The 14,702-nt window shown below is 43.4% G+C and overlaps 1 protein-coding gene across 2 annotated transcripts in view; it reads right to left on the bottom strand.

The window, feature by feature from the left end:
* Nucleotides 1-5,572: 5,572 nt before the first annotated feature.
* Nucleotides 5,573-14,702, bottom strand: part of Egfl6 (EGF like domain multiple 6) — a 70,920-nt gene continuing 61,790 nt past the window's right edge. Inside the window, exons 10-12 of one of the 2 annotated variants that reach the window (XM_087902810.1) lie at nucleotides 12,350-12,451; nucleotides 8,490-8,758; nucleotides 5,573-6,349 (exon numbers count right to left, since the gene is read on the bottom strand). In XM_087902810.1, coding sequence (XP_087758936.1) covers nucleotides 6,239-6,349; nucleotides 8,490-8,758; nucleotides 12,350-12,451 — 482 coding nt within the window. In that variant the 3' untranslated portion in view covers nucleotides 5,573-6,238. Of the gene's footprint in view, nucleotides 6,350-8,489; nucleotides 8,759-12,349; nucleotides 12,455-14,702 lie in introns of both variants that reach the window. The other variant, XM_087902809.1, reaches the window with a different exon arrangement.

Here is a 14,702-nt window from a genome sequence, read left to right as displayed (position 1 = left end):
TTGTTTATATGGTGGATTACGTTGACAGCTTTTTGTATGTTTAACCATCCCTGCATCTCTGGGATGAAACCGACTTGATCATGGTGGATGATGGTTCTGATGTGTTCTTCGATTCGATTTGCCAGTATTTTATTTAGTATTTTTGCATCAATGTTCATGAGTGAGATTTGTCTGTAATTCTCTTTCTTAGTAATTTCTTTCTGTGGCTTAGTATTAGGGTTTTTTTATGATCCAGTCTATTTCGTGTTCTGTAAGCTTCTTGTACCTTCATAGGCATATCTTTCTTTAGGTAGGTAAAGTTTTCTTCTAGGTTAAATAAATTTTCTGTGCCTTTGAGTTGAACTTCTTCTCCTTCTTCTCTACCTATTATTCTAAGATTTGGCCTTTTCATGGTGTCCCATATTTCCTTGATATTTTGTGTTATTCCTTTGCGGTCCCTTTAAGGATTAACCACGCCCACTCCCAGCCACTTCTGACCTCCTGGTCGCCATCTTAACTCTCTCCTTGCGTCCGTCCCTTGGCGTGTGCACACGTGTCTTTGTTTTTCTCTGTTTGTCTTTATGCCTTTCTGTCTTTCTCTTTTTAAGTAATAAATGTCTCCCTCTTCTTTAAGTAATAAATGTTTAGCTTTATGTATAGCCTTGTGTCCATTTACTCTACCATCCACCGCATCCAGGCGCCTGACTCTGCTGCTTGCCCAGGAAACACTGCTCTGGCGGCAGCCTCTGCCTGGCTCGCAGGCCGCTCGGGGCATCCCAACCTATTATCTTTTTAAAGAACAATATTTTGGGTTAAACTTTTGCTCGATTTAATGTTTTCTTTAACTGATGAGTCTATTTCCTGTATTGTATCTTCAGCACTTGATATTCTCTCTTTCATCTCTTGTATTCTATTGTTCATGCTTGCATTTGTGGTTCCTAATCTTTTTCTTGTGGTTTCTATTTCTATAATTCCTTCAGCTTGTATTTTCTTTATTGTTTCTATTTCAGTTTGGAAGTCCTAAATACTTTCTTTATATGTTTGATTTCTTTTTCTTGGTTTTCTTTAAGTGATTTGCTGATATCTTCCAATTTTTTGTTTGTCTTTTCCTCAATTTCTTTAAGGGAATTTCTCATTTCATCTTTAAGAATTTCAAACATTCTCTTGAAGTTATCTTTGAGGTTATTTTCTTCTGGTTCATCCATATTTGGTTGTTCAGGTCTTGCTGTTGTAGGGTTTTTAGGGAATTCAGGTGTTGTGTTGCTCTTTGTGGTGTAGTGTGTAATCTTACCTTTTCTACTCATCTTTTCCTCTAATAGATGTGGTTGTGGTGTAAGACTTTAGACAATTCTGAAGCCATTTATGACAATTCCAAACCCTCTCAGCCTCCGTGCCTTAGTGCTTCCCCTCCTCCCCTGGGAACCAAGGACCTAACAGCTACACATGCACGTACTCAGTTCCTGAACAATTACCCATACACGCATGTTTTGATTTAGTCCCCTGGGAAACGGGGTCAAAATGACCTCTTACCTCATCTGATCTGACAATAACTCTCCAGCCAATTATTGTTATTAGCCCTTTTTGAATAAGTCAATCATAATGGTCAAGGAACAACCCCTCTTGTTTCTATAGGGCCTTCTCCTTTAAAAGCAGACTGTACCAGCTATTCGGGGGCTCTCGGCTTCCCGAATGCTGAGGGACCCTGTCATGACAGAATTAATAAAATCCTCATGCTTTTGCATCTGCTGTGGTGTATGAGGTGGTCTCTGGGGGCGACTCCTTCTCGGGTTGGACACTAGATTCCAACAGTGGCTGTCTGAGATTCTGTTGAATAATCTACTAGGTGCCAGTGAATCCAAAGCTCAGATGGTTGTTCCTCATGGTACAGTCAGTGCCACAGTTCTAGTTACCCTGATGGTTACTCAGTGTTCCTGGAGATAGCTCAGCACTCTTGTGCCTTGCTCTGCTCCCTTGCAGTTTGCTGTCTCAGGCCTACTTTGGCCTAGGTTGCCATCTTTGCCCTGTTTCTGTAAATCCTGTTCTGGTTCCCCTACTGCAGAAGTCCCTGGCTTGGTGACTGTTCTGACTTGGTCCCTGTTATGGTGGCAATCGCTGACTTTGGATCTGGTCACTTCCTCAATCCTGATCCGCCATTGTCCTGGGACCGGATTTGCTCCTGGCCTCTGCCTCAGGTAGAGCTTATTTCCTAGGGCCCTTTCTGTCCTAGGTAGTTAGTTCAGAGTCACTCCTGTGAAATTTGTTGCCCCAGGTGGAGTTCCCTGCCTCAGGGCAAATGTGGCATAGGCTACTGGCTTCGACCTGTATCTGTAAATCCTGGTCTGGATTCCCTCCTGCAGAAGTTCCTGGGTTGGAGTTGGCCCTGGAAAGGTTTCTGGCTCTGATTTCTGGCCTTGGAGGTCCCAGGCTTGGGTGCGCCCAGGCCCACAGAGAACCTGCTTACTTTCTCAGAGGTCCCAGACTCACAGTTGGACCCACAGAGGTTTCAGGTTCTTGCCTATTCCCTTTGATGTCCCAGACCAGTACCTAGACCCACAGAGGTCCTGGCTCAGGCCTACTCCCTCTGAGGACCCAGACTCATGCCTGTTTCCTTGGAGGTCCCAGGTTCACTCACGCCCAGACTGGCATAGGTCCTGGCTCAGGCCTAGTTCCTGGGAGGTCCTAGACTCACGCTCAGACCCACCAGGGTCCTGGCTTAGGTCTACTCCCTTGAAGGTCCCAGGGGTCTTCATGTCTGGACCCCCAGCCGTCTCTGGCTCTGGCTTGTAACTTTGCTATCTTAAGCCAGTTTCAGGGCAGTCCTTCTTCATTCTAGGTCACATCCTCACCACCACACTATCCATCTCCCATGTCGTAAGTTGTTAAGGCTAGAATTTTCTGAAGCCTCATTATGATGTTGGGAACATAATTCCAAAATGCTTGTAAACAGCCACTCCAAATCTAAGCTCTCATCTTCCACTGGAAAAGGAAATCTTATTTATAAATTTGTAATAAAACAAACCTGCCAGGCTCTGAAAAATGCCAAAGTCCATGATAACGTACCAGTTCATGATCAGTTAGAATACAGTGGCATCTACACAGCACAGGGTATTTTGGATGGAGAGAGAACACAACTTTTTGGCATTTGTAATTATAGTCTGTCTGAATTGAAGAGAAAGGCGGTTGAATACAGTTTTATGTTGGTACTTTTTATTTGTTCCTTTTGTTTGTTCATTTTGTTTTTTTGAGACAGGGTTTCTCTTTGAAACAGCCTTGGCTGTCCTGGAACTTGCTCTGTAGACCAGTTTGAGGCTGGCCTCAAACTCACAGAGATCCCCCCCCCTCCTCTGCCTCCTCACGTGTCTGAGATTAAAGGTGTGCTCCACCAGGCCAGTTTTATTAGTATTTTCTAAACAGGATCTCATTTGTAGCCCAGGCTGGTTTCAAATGTGCTATGTAGCTAAGGATGACCTTGAACTTCTTTCTTTCTTTCTTTCTTTCTTTCTTTCTTTCTTTCTTTCTTTCTTTCTTTCTTTCTTTCTTTCTTTCTTTCTCTGTAGCTTTGGAGCCTGTGCTGGAATTAGCTCTTGTAGACTAGTCTGGCCTCGGACTCACAGAGATCCCTCTGCCTCTGCCTCCCAACCTGTCTGGGATTAAAGATGTGCACCGCCACCACCACCTGGCAACCTTGAACTTCTGATCTTCCTGACTTTATTCACTGCTGAAAATTAAACCCAGGACTTTATGCATGCTAAGCAGAACTCTAGCAGTTGAACCACATCCCAGCCTCTGCTGGCACTTTTTAGATATACAGTCTAAGCACGAGAGAGCCTCAGATTTGTCAAAGGACTTAATCTCAGGTGAAACCTTTATACTGGATCTCAGGAGTGGCAGTGCACTTGTTCAGAAGAAGCAAGGCCCTAGGTTCAAGCCCTAGAATGGAAAGAAACAAATAACACTGCACTACCTAAAACCAATGAATTGGGAGAAATTTATGAGCGCTCAATAAAAGCCAGTTTTTAAAACAGAAATGTATCTTGCTATTCACTATCTTTGCTTCTATTCTGTCTTGGGGCAGAATTATCAGTGTCAGCCTGAAAGCATTTATACGAAATGATGCTAAGTAGTCATTATTCAATTCAGCCTGTAAATTTCTCCCAGACTCTTTAAGTATTCTAAAATGCAAGACCATTTGTTTAAAAAAAAAGCCTGTGAAGCATAGTAACAAATTATAACATGGAAACATGTTCGCGAGTGTTCCGGAAATTGTAAATGCCTTCACTTCATGTGTGTTTCATTTTGAAGAAATTAAATCACCTAAGTACTGTTTTAAAGTCCGACTGGCACAGACTTTAAACATCAGGCCTGGAAAAAAGTGCGTTCCAGGAAGGACTGTTCACCTTCCCTCAGAGAAAGCGAGCCCTCTCCCAGGAGCGCAAGCTTTGTGTTCAGTGTCCTGGCCTGGTAAGGAGCCAGTGTTCCTGGGCGGCTTCGCTGGTTGTCATAGTCACATCTGCTAGATTTCAGAGAGTGTTGAGTGGTGGGGACTATTAGTTTCAGGTGTATGACTTTTGTTTCCGCTGCATTTGTTTAACTCTGTGGAGCTGTGTTACCCTGCCTCTCTAAAACACCTGATGGGCCTAATAAACAGATGAACGGCCAATAGCGAGGCAGGAGCACGGCTAGGAGGGACTGGCAGAGAGTCAGTACAAATAGAAGAACTGAGAACGAGGAGAACAGGGAGCACAAGGAGCAAGCGAGTGAGAGGAGGACTCCAGGGTCCAGCCACCCAGCCAGTCATCGAGTAAGAAGGAAAGTAAGAGACGCAGAAGGTAGAAAGGTAAAAGCCCAGAGGAAAAGGTAGTCAGGATAATTTAAGATAAGAAAAGCTGGCAAGAAACAAGCCAAGCTAAGGCCAGGCAATCATAACTAAGAATAAGCCTCCCTGTGTGATTTATTTGGGAACTGAGTGGTGGACCCCTCAAAAAACCCCAAAGAGCTAAAACTTGGACTACATATGAGTCTAATGGCAGGTGGCTAATCTGTATGAGTGTCTAGTGTTCTTTGCACAAAAGCATTGTACTGTTTTGTTTTGTTTTTTGCCTGTACTGTCTTTTCAGGGCTATGTGTACAGTGAACAGCTTCGGTGAATATACACAGTGTCTTCTTCCTGGAAGACAGATGCAGTGCACTCTCTCTTTCTTCACTCTGCTTTTGAACAAGGTCTCATGTAGCCCAGGCTAGGGTCAAACATACTGTATAGCCAAGGATGACCTTAAACTTCTGATCTACTGGGATTACAGGCAGGCAACACCACTTCCAATTTATGAGGTACAGAGGATTGGACCCAGGATTTTGGGCATGCCAAGGCAAGCATTCCACCAAGTCGCCTAAGCCCATTTTAAGCAGTTTTTATGAATACAAAGTATCTCAACAGAGAAAAGAACCACAATTATGTTTTCCAGAATCATACACATAAGTAAACATAGAATCACTAACATATCCTTTTATCTTACTATGACATAAGGTGATTAACTGGTTATGATTATAAAAAGTTAAATACACAAGTTTGACTATAAAAGAGCAGAATGAGCCATTTAGCCAAAAAAAACCCGTTTAATGTCATTGTTTTGAAGTAGTACCTTAAAAGTTAAACAATTAAACATTTTAAAAAACGATTTACTTTATTATTTTATGTGTATGGGCCAAAGTGTACCCATGTGTACCACACACATGTAGGTTTTCATGGAGGTCAGAAGAGGGCACTGGATCTTCTGGAACTGGAGTTGCAGATGGTTGTGAGCTGCCATTTGGGTGCTGGGAATTGAGCCTGGATCCTCTGCCAGAAATGCCTGTGTTCTTAACCACTAGGTCGTCTCTCCAGCCTCAACAACTAACCATTTATCTATACTATTTTTTTCCTGTTGCTGCAATTCTAGAAATGTTATTTAGAAGAGTCCATAAGCTCACATAGAAAAAGCAGATTTACTAGGTAGGGGGAGATGGGCTGGCATTTCCACATTTTATGACACGCTGTGGAGAATTCAGAAATACAGGAAGAAGGCACAGTGGTGCGACATAAGAAGCAAGTCTTAGTACATTTGAGACAAGAAAGAAATCTTCGGATGTTTCTGTTGGAACATTGCACATTTTCAGCTTATTTTATAAATGGAAGGGTCCTATGATATGATATAAAAAGAAACCCCAGAAAAAATGGCCTACAAAGCCACATATAAAGAGGTTATAAAGGAGGGCAAGGCATTTAGCCCTCGACAGATAAAAAGTCATCTGGACACAAGCCTGCCAGCAGTAAGACACCATCCACTGCAATTTCTCCAGTCTTGCCTTTGCCACGTTCTGCTTCAAAAATGACCTAATAATGGAGAGAGAATAAAAGGTTACTTCAAAACAATGCCCTCATTGGACTATTGAACAGCTGTTAGCACGGACTAAATTTGGGTCTCTACTGTATAGAAATTGCCTGTCATATTGTCCACATGGCAATGTCTTGGCTATATAAGCGGCATGTTTCCCACATGTCAAGTCCTCACAGTGGGGATTCTGTTTAGAGAAGACAAGGGTCACAGCTAACTCTGGAGGGTTTTGAAAAGTCCTGTGTCTGGTAGTGGTGTCACCCGCCTTTAATCCCAGCCCTCAGAAGCAGGAGGATCTCTGTGAGTTTGAGGCTACCCTGGTCTACAAGAGCTAGTAGTGCCAGGACAGTCAGGGCTGTTACACAGAGAAACCCTGTCTTGAAAAAAATAAAAAGTCCTGCTCTGTAATTCTGAGCAGGAAACTTTTGGAATTTACATTTAAGGAAAAATCTTTGTTTACTTTTAAGTGTGTGTGTGTGTGTGTATGTGTGTGTGTGTGCGCGCGTGCGTGCCTGCCTGTGTATGCACACACACGGGAGAACAGATGTTCATTATGCAGCCAAGGATGACCTTGAACTACCACTCCTCCTGGGTCCACCTCTGAGTACTGGAATTGCTGGCATGCCCCACCAGGCCTGGTTTATACAGTACTGGGGACTGAACACAGGGTTTTGTGCATGCTAGGCACCCATTCTACCAACTGAGCTACACCCCAGCCCCTCTCTGTTCTTCTATTGTGTGATTTTTGACCTTTCTCTCTCAAGAACCAGCTCTTGCCAAAGTCCTCCAAACTCAGTAGCCTCTTGATCATTTTATCCTATTTGTTCTTTATCAAGTTCATTAACCAACTTCCTCTTTGAGCAGTTGCCTTTTCCTTTATCAAGCCTACTTCTACAGTAAAAGATTAACTCAGCAGGTCTGAGTTCTCCAAAACCTGAACATTTGAAAGACAGTTTTGTCCTTGACTGCTTGTTGAGAGTTGGCTTCTAAGCACGTGAAACTGCTTGGTTAAGAGTATTTTTGTTTACCTGTAACCTTTAGCTAAGTCAGACGGCTTATGCTCAGAATGTGATTTGTGATGGGGGCCTTGGGTTATATGATATCAGGGTAGCGGCTGGAAATGCTGAAGAGTGAATACCTAAGGTCAGACATGCCAGCCATCATGCGGGCAGACTGATCCACATTAGCAACTTTGAGAGCCTGGAGAGATAGCTCAGTGATAAAGTGTTCGCCTTGAAAGCATATGGGCCTGAGTTCAGTCCCCAGAACTCGTTTGAAAAAGCCCTGTGTAGTGATGTGTACTTATAATTCCAGTGTTGAGAAAACAGAGGCAGGTTGATCCCCCAGGCTTGCTGGTCAGCTACTTTGTCATACTTGGCAAGTTCAAGGCCTGTCTAAAAGAAACGAGGTGTACAGGGCCCAAGGAGCAATACTTGAGTTGGCTGTACTATGGCTTTCGCATTAACATACAGACATGTATACACACATACACACACACACCCCTACACGTACACCATTGGATACCGAGGCCTGGGTGAGTTTCTCTGATGTGCAGTACTTTGTGAGTTTTGTCATTTGTCATATGTGGATATTGGGAGAATTAAAATCTGCTCAGGGGTCTATGGGGCAAGGAAAACTATAAGCTTCTGTCTGGTCCTTCCTGACCCCTGTGCTTACATCCCATTTACTTCTTGCTGATTTTAATGTATATAAACCACAACTGAAATTTGTAACAGCCTTTATCAGTTCTATTAGACCTCCTAAAAGATCATTCCCCCCCAAGTGTGGGAATTCTACAACAGCCACCCCTTCAGTTCAGTTAAAATATCCTTAAAACAATCATATTCTGGCTGCCACTTATTGAGCTAAGTTCCATAGAGTGAACGAGAAACCCTTTTCTTGCTTGCTTATTTGTTTTTAACATATCCTAGAATGCATAGCCTGGTTGCCATGGAACTTAGAAGGGCCAGACACACCAATGGGTCATTTGGGAAGAACTGGACAAGTACCCTCATTAGTCAGGCTGACTTGGCAAGTCTTGCCTATCTTTGTACTCCTGAGACCTATGGACACCAGCAAATACTTTGTCGAATCACTGAAGAAGGAAAAATGGAACTATGGGATTCCTTCTCCACTTACACTTTTGGTAGTAGTATCAATTCCTTGGTACAACTGGATTTTTCCTGTCTTCCATCTCTCGTCCTCATTTTTCGTCTCTTCCCATGCCAGAGCACTGTTGCTGTTTTTCACGAACACTCGAAGTTTTCCTACTTTGTCGCCAGCCAGCCGGTAATCAAAGAGCAAACAGAAGTTGCGTCGGGGTGTCAAGTTGGGGAGGAGAAGTTTCAGTCGGCCAATATCCTTCTTGTGCCCTGCCAGTGCCGGGACGGCCATATAATAACCAATAGCTTTAAGAGAGCAAAAGACCATGAGAAAGGGTCTAACTCTACTACGTAAACAAGCGAGAGAAATGAACAACAGTCTCCCATAGGACATGCGGAAGTCCTTTATATTCGAATGGAATAGTCATGCAAAAGTGAGTCCTATGGATTGGAGAGTTGAAATCTTTTCCTATAGAGAGAAGAGCTCTAAGGGTCAGAAAGCTGAGGAATTTTCCACATTCACAAATAAATAAGAATATAATGGAATGGTCACTGAGCCCTGAAGGTAATTTGTGGCTAATGAGTTCCAGAACATTTCCACCCTGAGTATTTGAATCTCAGAATGCATTTTCCATGGAATCAAGAGTGACTTGTGTTGTTACTGATACAAAGCACTCTAATAAAAGCAACTTAAGGAAGGATTTATTTTGGCTCACAGTTCAAGGATATGGCCCACGGTGGTGAAAGAAGTCCTGGCAGCAGGAGTTTAAGGCAGCCAGTCACATTGCACCCCACTTCAGAAAGGAGACAATGATGAACCCTCACCATCAGCTCACATTCTCCTTTTTATCCAGTCCTGAATCCCAGCCCAGGGAATGGTGCTGCCTTCATTCTAAGTGGATTTCTCCATCTCAGCTGAAAGCTAGATAACCCCACAAAGGCATTCCAGAGGCTAATCGACTCTAGATAATCTTTCGTAGGTATGTTTGTCTCTTAGGTGATGTTAGATCCTGTCAAGCTGACAATACTAACCATCACAGGTATGATGGCCAGCTACTTAGGTGGATCCAGAGAGAACTACCTCATAAAAATATACTTGACCTACATTGTCCTAATGGCTTCTTAAGGCTCAACCACCATGTGGTAGCATATCATTCTTGAGTTCTGATGTAGAATGACAGGAAAATATTTTCTTCTATGTTTGTGAGGCTTCTAAGTACCTTGTAACCTGGGGAAGTGGACTTTCTGTCAATTTCTATTCTTTTCATTGTGGCTTTGGTGAATTTCAGCAACTCTTTAAGAATTATTATTATTTTATGCATATGGGTGTTTTGTCTACATCTATATTTGTACAAGTACATGCCTGATGACCCAAGGAGCGAGGAGAGGGCATGGAACTACATGGAACTGGAGTTACAGATGGTTGTGAACTGCCGAGTAGTTGCTGGGAACTGAACCCAGATCCTCTGGAAGAACACCATTGCTCTTAATCCCCGAGCCATTTCCCCAGATTCAGCTAAAATAACTCTTACACAGCATGGTCTGAAGAAATAATTCAAAAAAGAATTCCCAAAGGAGTTGGGAGGAAGACACTGGGATGGTGTGTAGTAGTCTGGTGTAACTTCTGGAGATGCTTGCAGGACCCTGACTGATGCTGCCTTAGTCTTCCCTGGATCTAGACACTGCTGGGTCCTCTTCCCCAGCAAAAGCATAGTTTTGCTAGGTGGGCAACATGACCCTCGATAACAACTATTTGGAAAAGGAGAATGCTGACATACTTAAAATGTTTCTGGCCGTATACAACATCTTTTCTGTGTAAATCTTCCATCTACCTAAGTGGCCAGACTTGCATTCTCCTGTCTCTCTGCCTCTGTTTAAATTGTTTAAAGCTTAACCTGAGGCTGGGACCTGAAAGAGACGTAGGGGTGACAGCTTATGTGGAATGCTAGCCTAAGGTGCACATAAATTAGCAAACTATGCTAGTCAAGGCCAGCTTCTCTATGGACATCAGCCAGAGCCAGACATGTGCTAAGAGTCTTATTCTTTATTGATCTGTGTGTGTGAGCAGTGATTTCTCATTGGGGTGGTATATTATTTCTACAACAGTTGCACCAGACTCTGTAACCATTGTAACCGTGTAACCGCAATGGCTAATATTGATTGTCAGTCTGACAGGCTCTGGAGTCACCTAGGAGACAAGCCTCTGGGTACGTCTGTGAGAGATTGTCTAGAGTAGATTAACCTCTGGAATGTCTATGTGGGGTTGTCTAAATTTAAATTGAGGTGAGAAAATCCACTCAGAATGGAGGCAGCATCATTCCCTGGGCTGGAGTCCAGGACTGGATAAAAAGAAGAAAGTGAAGCTGATCTGAGTATTCATCAGGTTAAACTCCAGGATGCCCAGTGGAGTTTAAATTTCAAATAAACCGCATGTTTAAGACCTGCTAAGAAGTCTATCTCAAATGAAGGCATCCTGTACTTTATCCAGTCACTCTATCAGCTATACTCTTGCTTCTGTGACCTCTTCAATCCCAGCTAAAGGCTTGTCTTCCAGCTTTCATCTTTCCTTGAAGCTCTCCAATACTACCAACTCATTCCATTTTTTTTCTCATCTACATTTATCTCTATAGGGGAAGACAAATCCGTCTTCAGACCTGATGGACATGCCGGAAGAGAGAAGGTGTGATGTGCGTGCCTCAGATGCTGAGAAGCTAGGGGGTCATTTGCAAATTGGGTGTTTGCAAATAGAAGACTTCTCACTGATGAAAATTCAACACAAGGCAATGCTGACTAGGTGAGCTGTCAGTCTGGGACTCCCCGTGTGCTACAGAGGCGCCAGCGTCTACATTCGCATGAGGGTAGAAAGGAGGACCTCGTGTTAGTTCTCAAGACAGTTTCTCCAAGGATGTATTATCTCTTCTTAAAGTTGTCCACTGCCTTGATTCTTTAGTGGCTGGCCCACCAGAACAACTGCTGTGCGGGCTACATTCCTTCTACCCCAAGTACAGGTTCTAACAGGAACTCTTGGTACAGGATAGTAAAGTTTTCTGGCTGCAGGTATGGGCTTGCAATGAAATCCCTTAAGAAGGAATTTGTCCTAAGAAAGGATCTTTTAACCCAAGGCTGAGCCTGCCCATCCCCAAAGAAATACAACTCTACTGGTGGGGAACTGAGCTGGGAGCTGTTTCACAGTTGTTGCTGTTGTATGGCCAGCTTTCGGGGGAGCAGGTTTCCATATGTGTTCCACATTGTGTCTGCAAGTCAAATCCTTCATCCAAGGGGAAGACAGGGCCTGCCAATCGGTCTGAAGCAGACACTACAAAAGGCCGGACGTTCATGGCTCAGCGCTAACGTTGAGAACAATCCAAGGCCAGGTGGTCACGAAGAATCCCTTAGGTAACCCAAAGGGTAGCTGAGTCTTGGAGTTTAGGTTATTAACTTGACACTCATCGTGACTTTGATCCTTTGAGAAGTGTGACTCCACTATAACTCCAGTGTAGACAGAGGTCCTATTACCTTTAAAGATTTGCTTCCTATCAAAACACAACCTGAAAACTACAGAGGACTGTGGCTGGCTAACTGGGGGGGGGGGGGAGGGAGATCTCAGAGACATCCCTCCACCTTCCTCTCTTTCCCATCTCCATCTCCCTCTCCCTCTCTTAGAAGAGGGTAAATATCAAAGAGGGATGCTGGGACACATTTCCTGGGTCTTAAGATAAGGGTGAAGAGGAAATAGATGCTACACCAGTTACTCATTCATCAGAGGCCACCTCAGAAGGTCAAAGGTTCCCAAAGATGATAAACAACCATCTTCTCAGCAGTAACAGGACTAACCCTATAGTAACAACAGCCTTCTCCCTACGTCTCCTAGAACATGTAGCAGAGAAATTTAAATACCATTGTCTCGACCAGCAGGATTCCAGTCAAAATCATCTTCTCTATCCTGTTTCCAATCACAGACTCCATGATCAAAGCTGCAGTCAACTGAGATGTTTAAGTCTGCTAAAAAAAAAAAAAGAAGCATATTCAGAACCAGTAAGATCATCACGAAAATAGCTAATTTGGAGCTCTGGAATGTCTGGGATGTCATGGGTTTAGCTGCACAGAATATAGCTCATGGCAACTGACATGCTTGTAGGGGTAGTTTAAACCAGATGCACCATCTTTAGACTTTTACATTTTATGAGCATGAGGGTCTTGTCTGCATGTACATCTGTGCACAACGAACGTGCCTGGTGCCCATAGAGGTAAGAAGAGGACATTATATGGTTAATTATATGTATATTATGTTACAGATGGTTATGAGCCAGCATGTGGGAGAGAATAGAAGCTGGGCCCTCTATAAGAGCAGCAAGGGTGCTTAACCCACTGAACCATCTCTCCAGATCCCCTATTTTGAGCTATGTCTGTAGAGTCATTCTCAACAAATTCTGTTGTAATCTTAGAAAATAAAACAAAAGGAACCAAAAAAGATGGCTCCATGGGTAAAAGCACAATGACCCTCATTAGTGAAGCAAAACAAGGAATATAACTGGTTGTTCATAAAATTCAGAACAGAGTCAAAGCACAGAAAACAAGTGTCTATGGAGCGCTCAGCCATAAAACATCGAACTCACAACCCTTCCTACAAGGCTCAGGTATTTTGTAACAGTGAGGGCAAACTGACCAATACACACATCAAACCAGCATTTCCCTTGACCGACATCAGCTCAGAACCAGATAGAGATGAATAGCCCCTGTGCCCTTAAGGCAGTGACTCTCAAGCTTCCTAGTGCTGCGACCCCTTAATACAGTTCCTCAAGCTGTGATGACCCCCAACCATAAAATTATTTTCATTACTATTTCATAAGCATAATTTTGGTATGAATTGTAATGTAGATATCTGTTTTCCGATAGTCTTAGGTGACCCCTGTGAAAGGGTCATTTGACCCCCAAAAGGGTTGTGACCCACACAGTTTGAGATCCGCTGCTCTAAGGCCTCTGAAATTATTCAAATGATCCAAACATGAATGGTCCCCCTTGCCCTTCCCCATTGACCTTCCTTCTACATAACCCTTATAGACCTTGGTCGAGTTTTCCACTAGCTCTTGCTCAGTGTGTCCCATTCACTTGTGACTGTACGCAATAAACCAGTGTCTTAATAGCATAGGCCTCATGTTGCCACCCAGTCACCTCCATTCATTAAAATCTAGTGGGCATTTCAGGATTCCAACATTCCTGTTAGAAATTTATCAGGGGCATACTGCATCAAATAGGCTGACCTACTGGCAGTTTCTCAATTGTATTTTTCATTGTTGTTTGCTGTGACGGCAGAATGACTGCGTAGTGCAAACATATCAAAGGAATATGAGCGGAGTCAGCTAGTGCTAGGCACTGGTTCAAAACCAGTGTTACTTTTATGTAAAGCAGAGGTCTGCACTTTAGCCTACTGGCTACTTGTTCCTTTACGCTACAAGGACAAAGGAAGCTATGCGGTTCCAGAGACCATATGCCTCACAAAACCTCACGTATTTGCTCTCTGGCCCTTACCACAGAGGAGTGTGCTGACTCATGATGAAAGATAACAACGGCAGAGCACCATGAAAGAGGACAAAGACCAAGATGTTTCTGATTTAAAGCTAAGGCAGCCCCCTTTCTCTCCAGCGTAGCCCTGACTGGCTGAAAGGTACTACATAGAGCATAATGGTTTCTCACTATAGAAAGCCCACTTGTCGCTGCCTCCAGAATGCTGGCATTAAAGGTGTGGATGATCATGTTAGACCAACCTGGTATTAAAACTTTTAAAATTACATTGTAACTATGCATGCGGAGATTAGAGGACAGTCTGTGAAAGTCAGGTCTGTCCTTGCCCCATATGGGTCCTGGGGATCAAAATCAGGTTGTCAGGTTTGATGGCTGGTGCTTTGACCTTCTTCTGAGCCGTCTTGATGGCCCATAAGTTGCTTTTTCTTGACTCATCGCAATTTGCCTCCCCTCCTCAAAGCCCTGTCATTTAATTTGATTATAAAAAATATCTGTCATTGGACCCTCAATAAATCTAAGACTCCTAAGTGGGCAATCCAGGCTCCACAGATAGTGAATGCTGGAACTGAGCCTGAGCCTAGATCAGGCTGAGATCCATGACTGTCCATTTTTTAAAAAAAATATTTATCTATTCATTATATATATATACAATATTCTGTCTGTGTGTATGCCTGCAGACCAGACGTCATTACAGATGGTTGTGAGCCACCATGTGGTTGCTGGGAAT

The sequence above is a fragment of the Myodes glareolus genome, chromosome X (genome assembly GCF_982192425.1).
Source record: "Myodes glareolus chromosome X, mMyoGla1.1, whole genome shotgun sequence".
Lineage (NCBI taxonomy): Eukaryota > Metazoa > Chordata > Mammalia > Rodentia > Cricetidae > Myodes > Myodes glareolus.
This window is presented reverse-complemented; position numbering and strand designations above follow the sequence as displayed.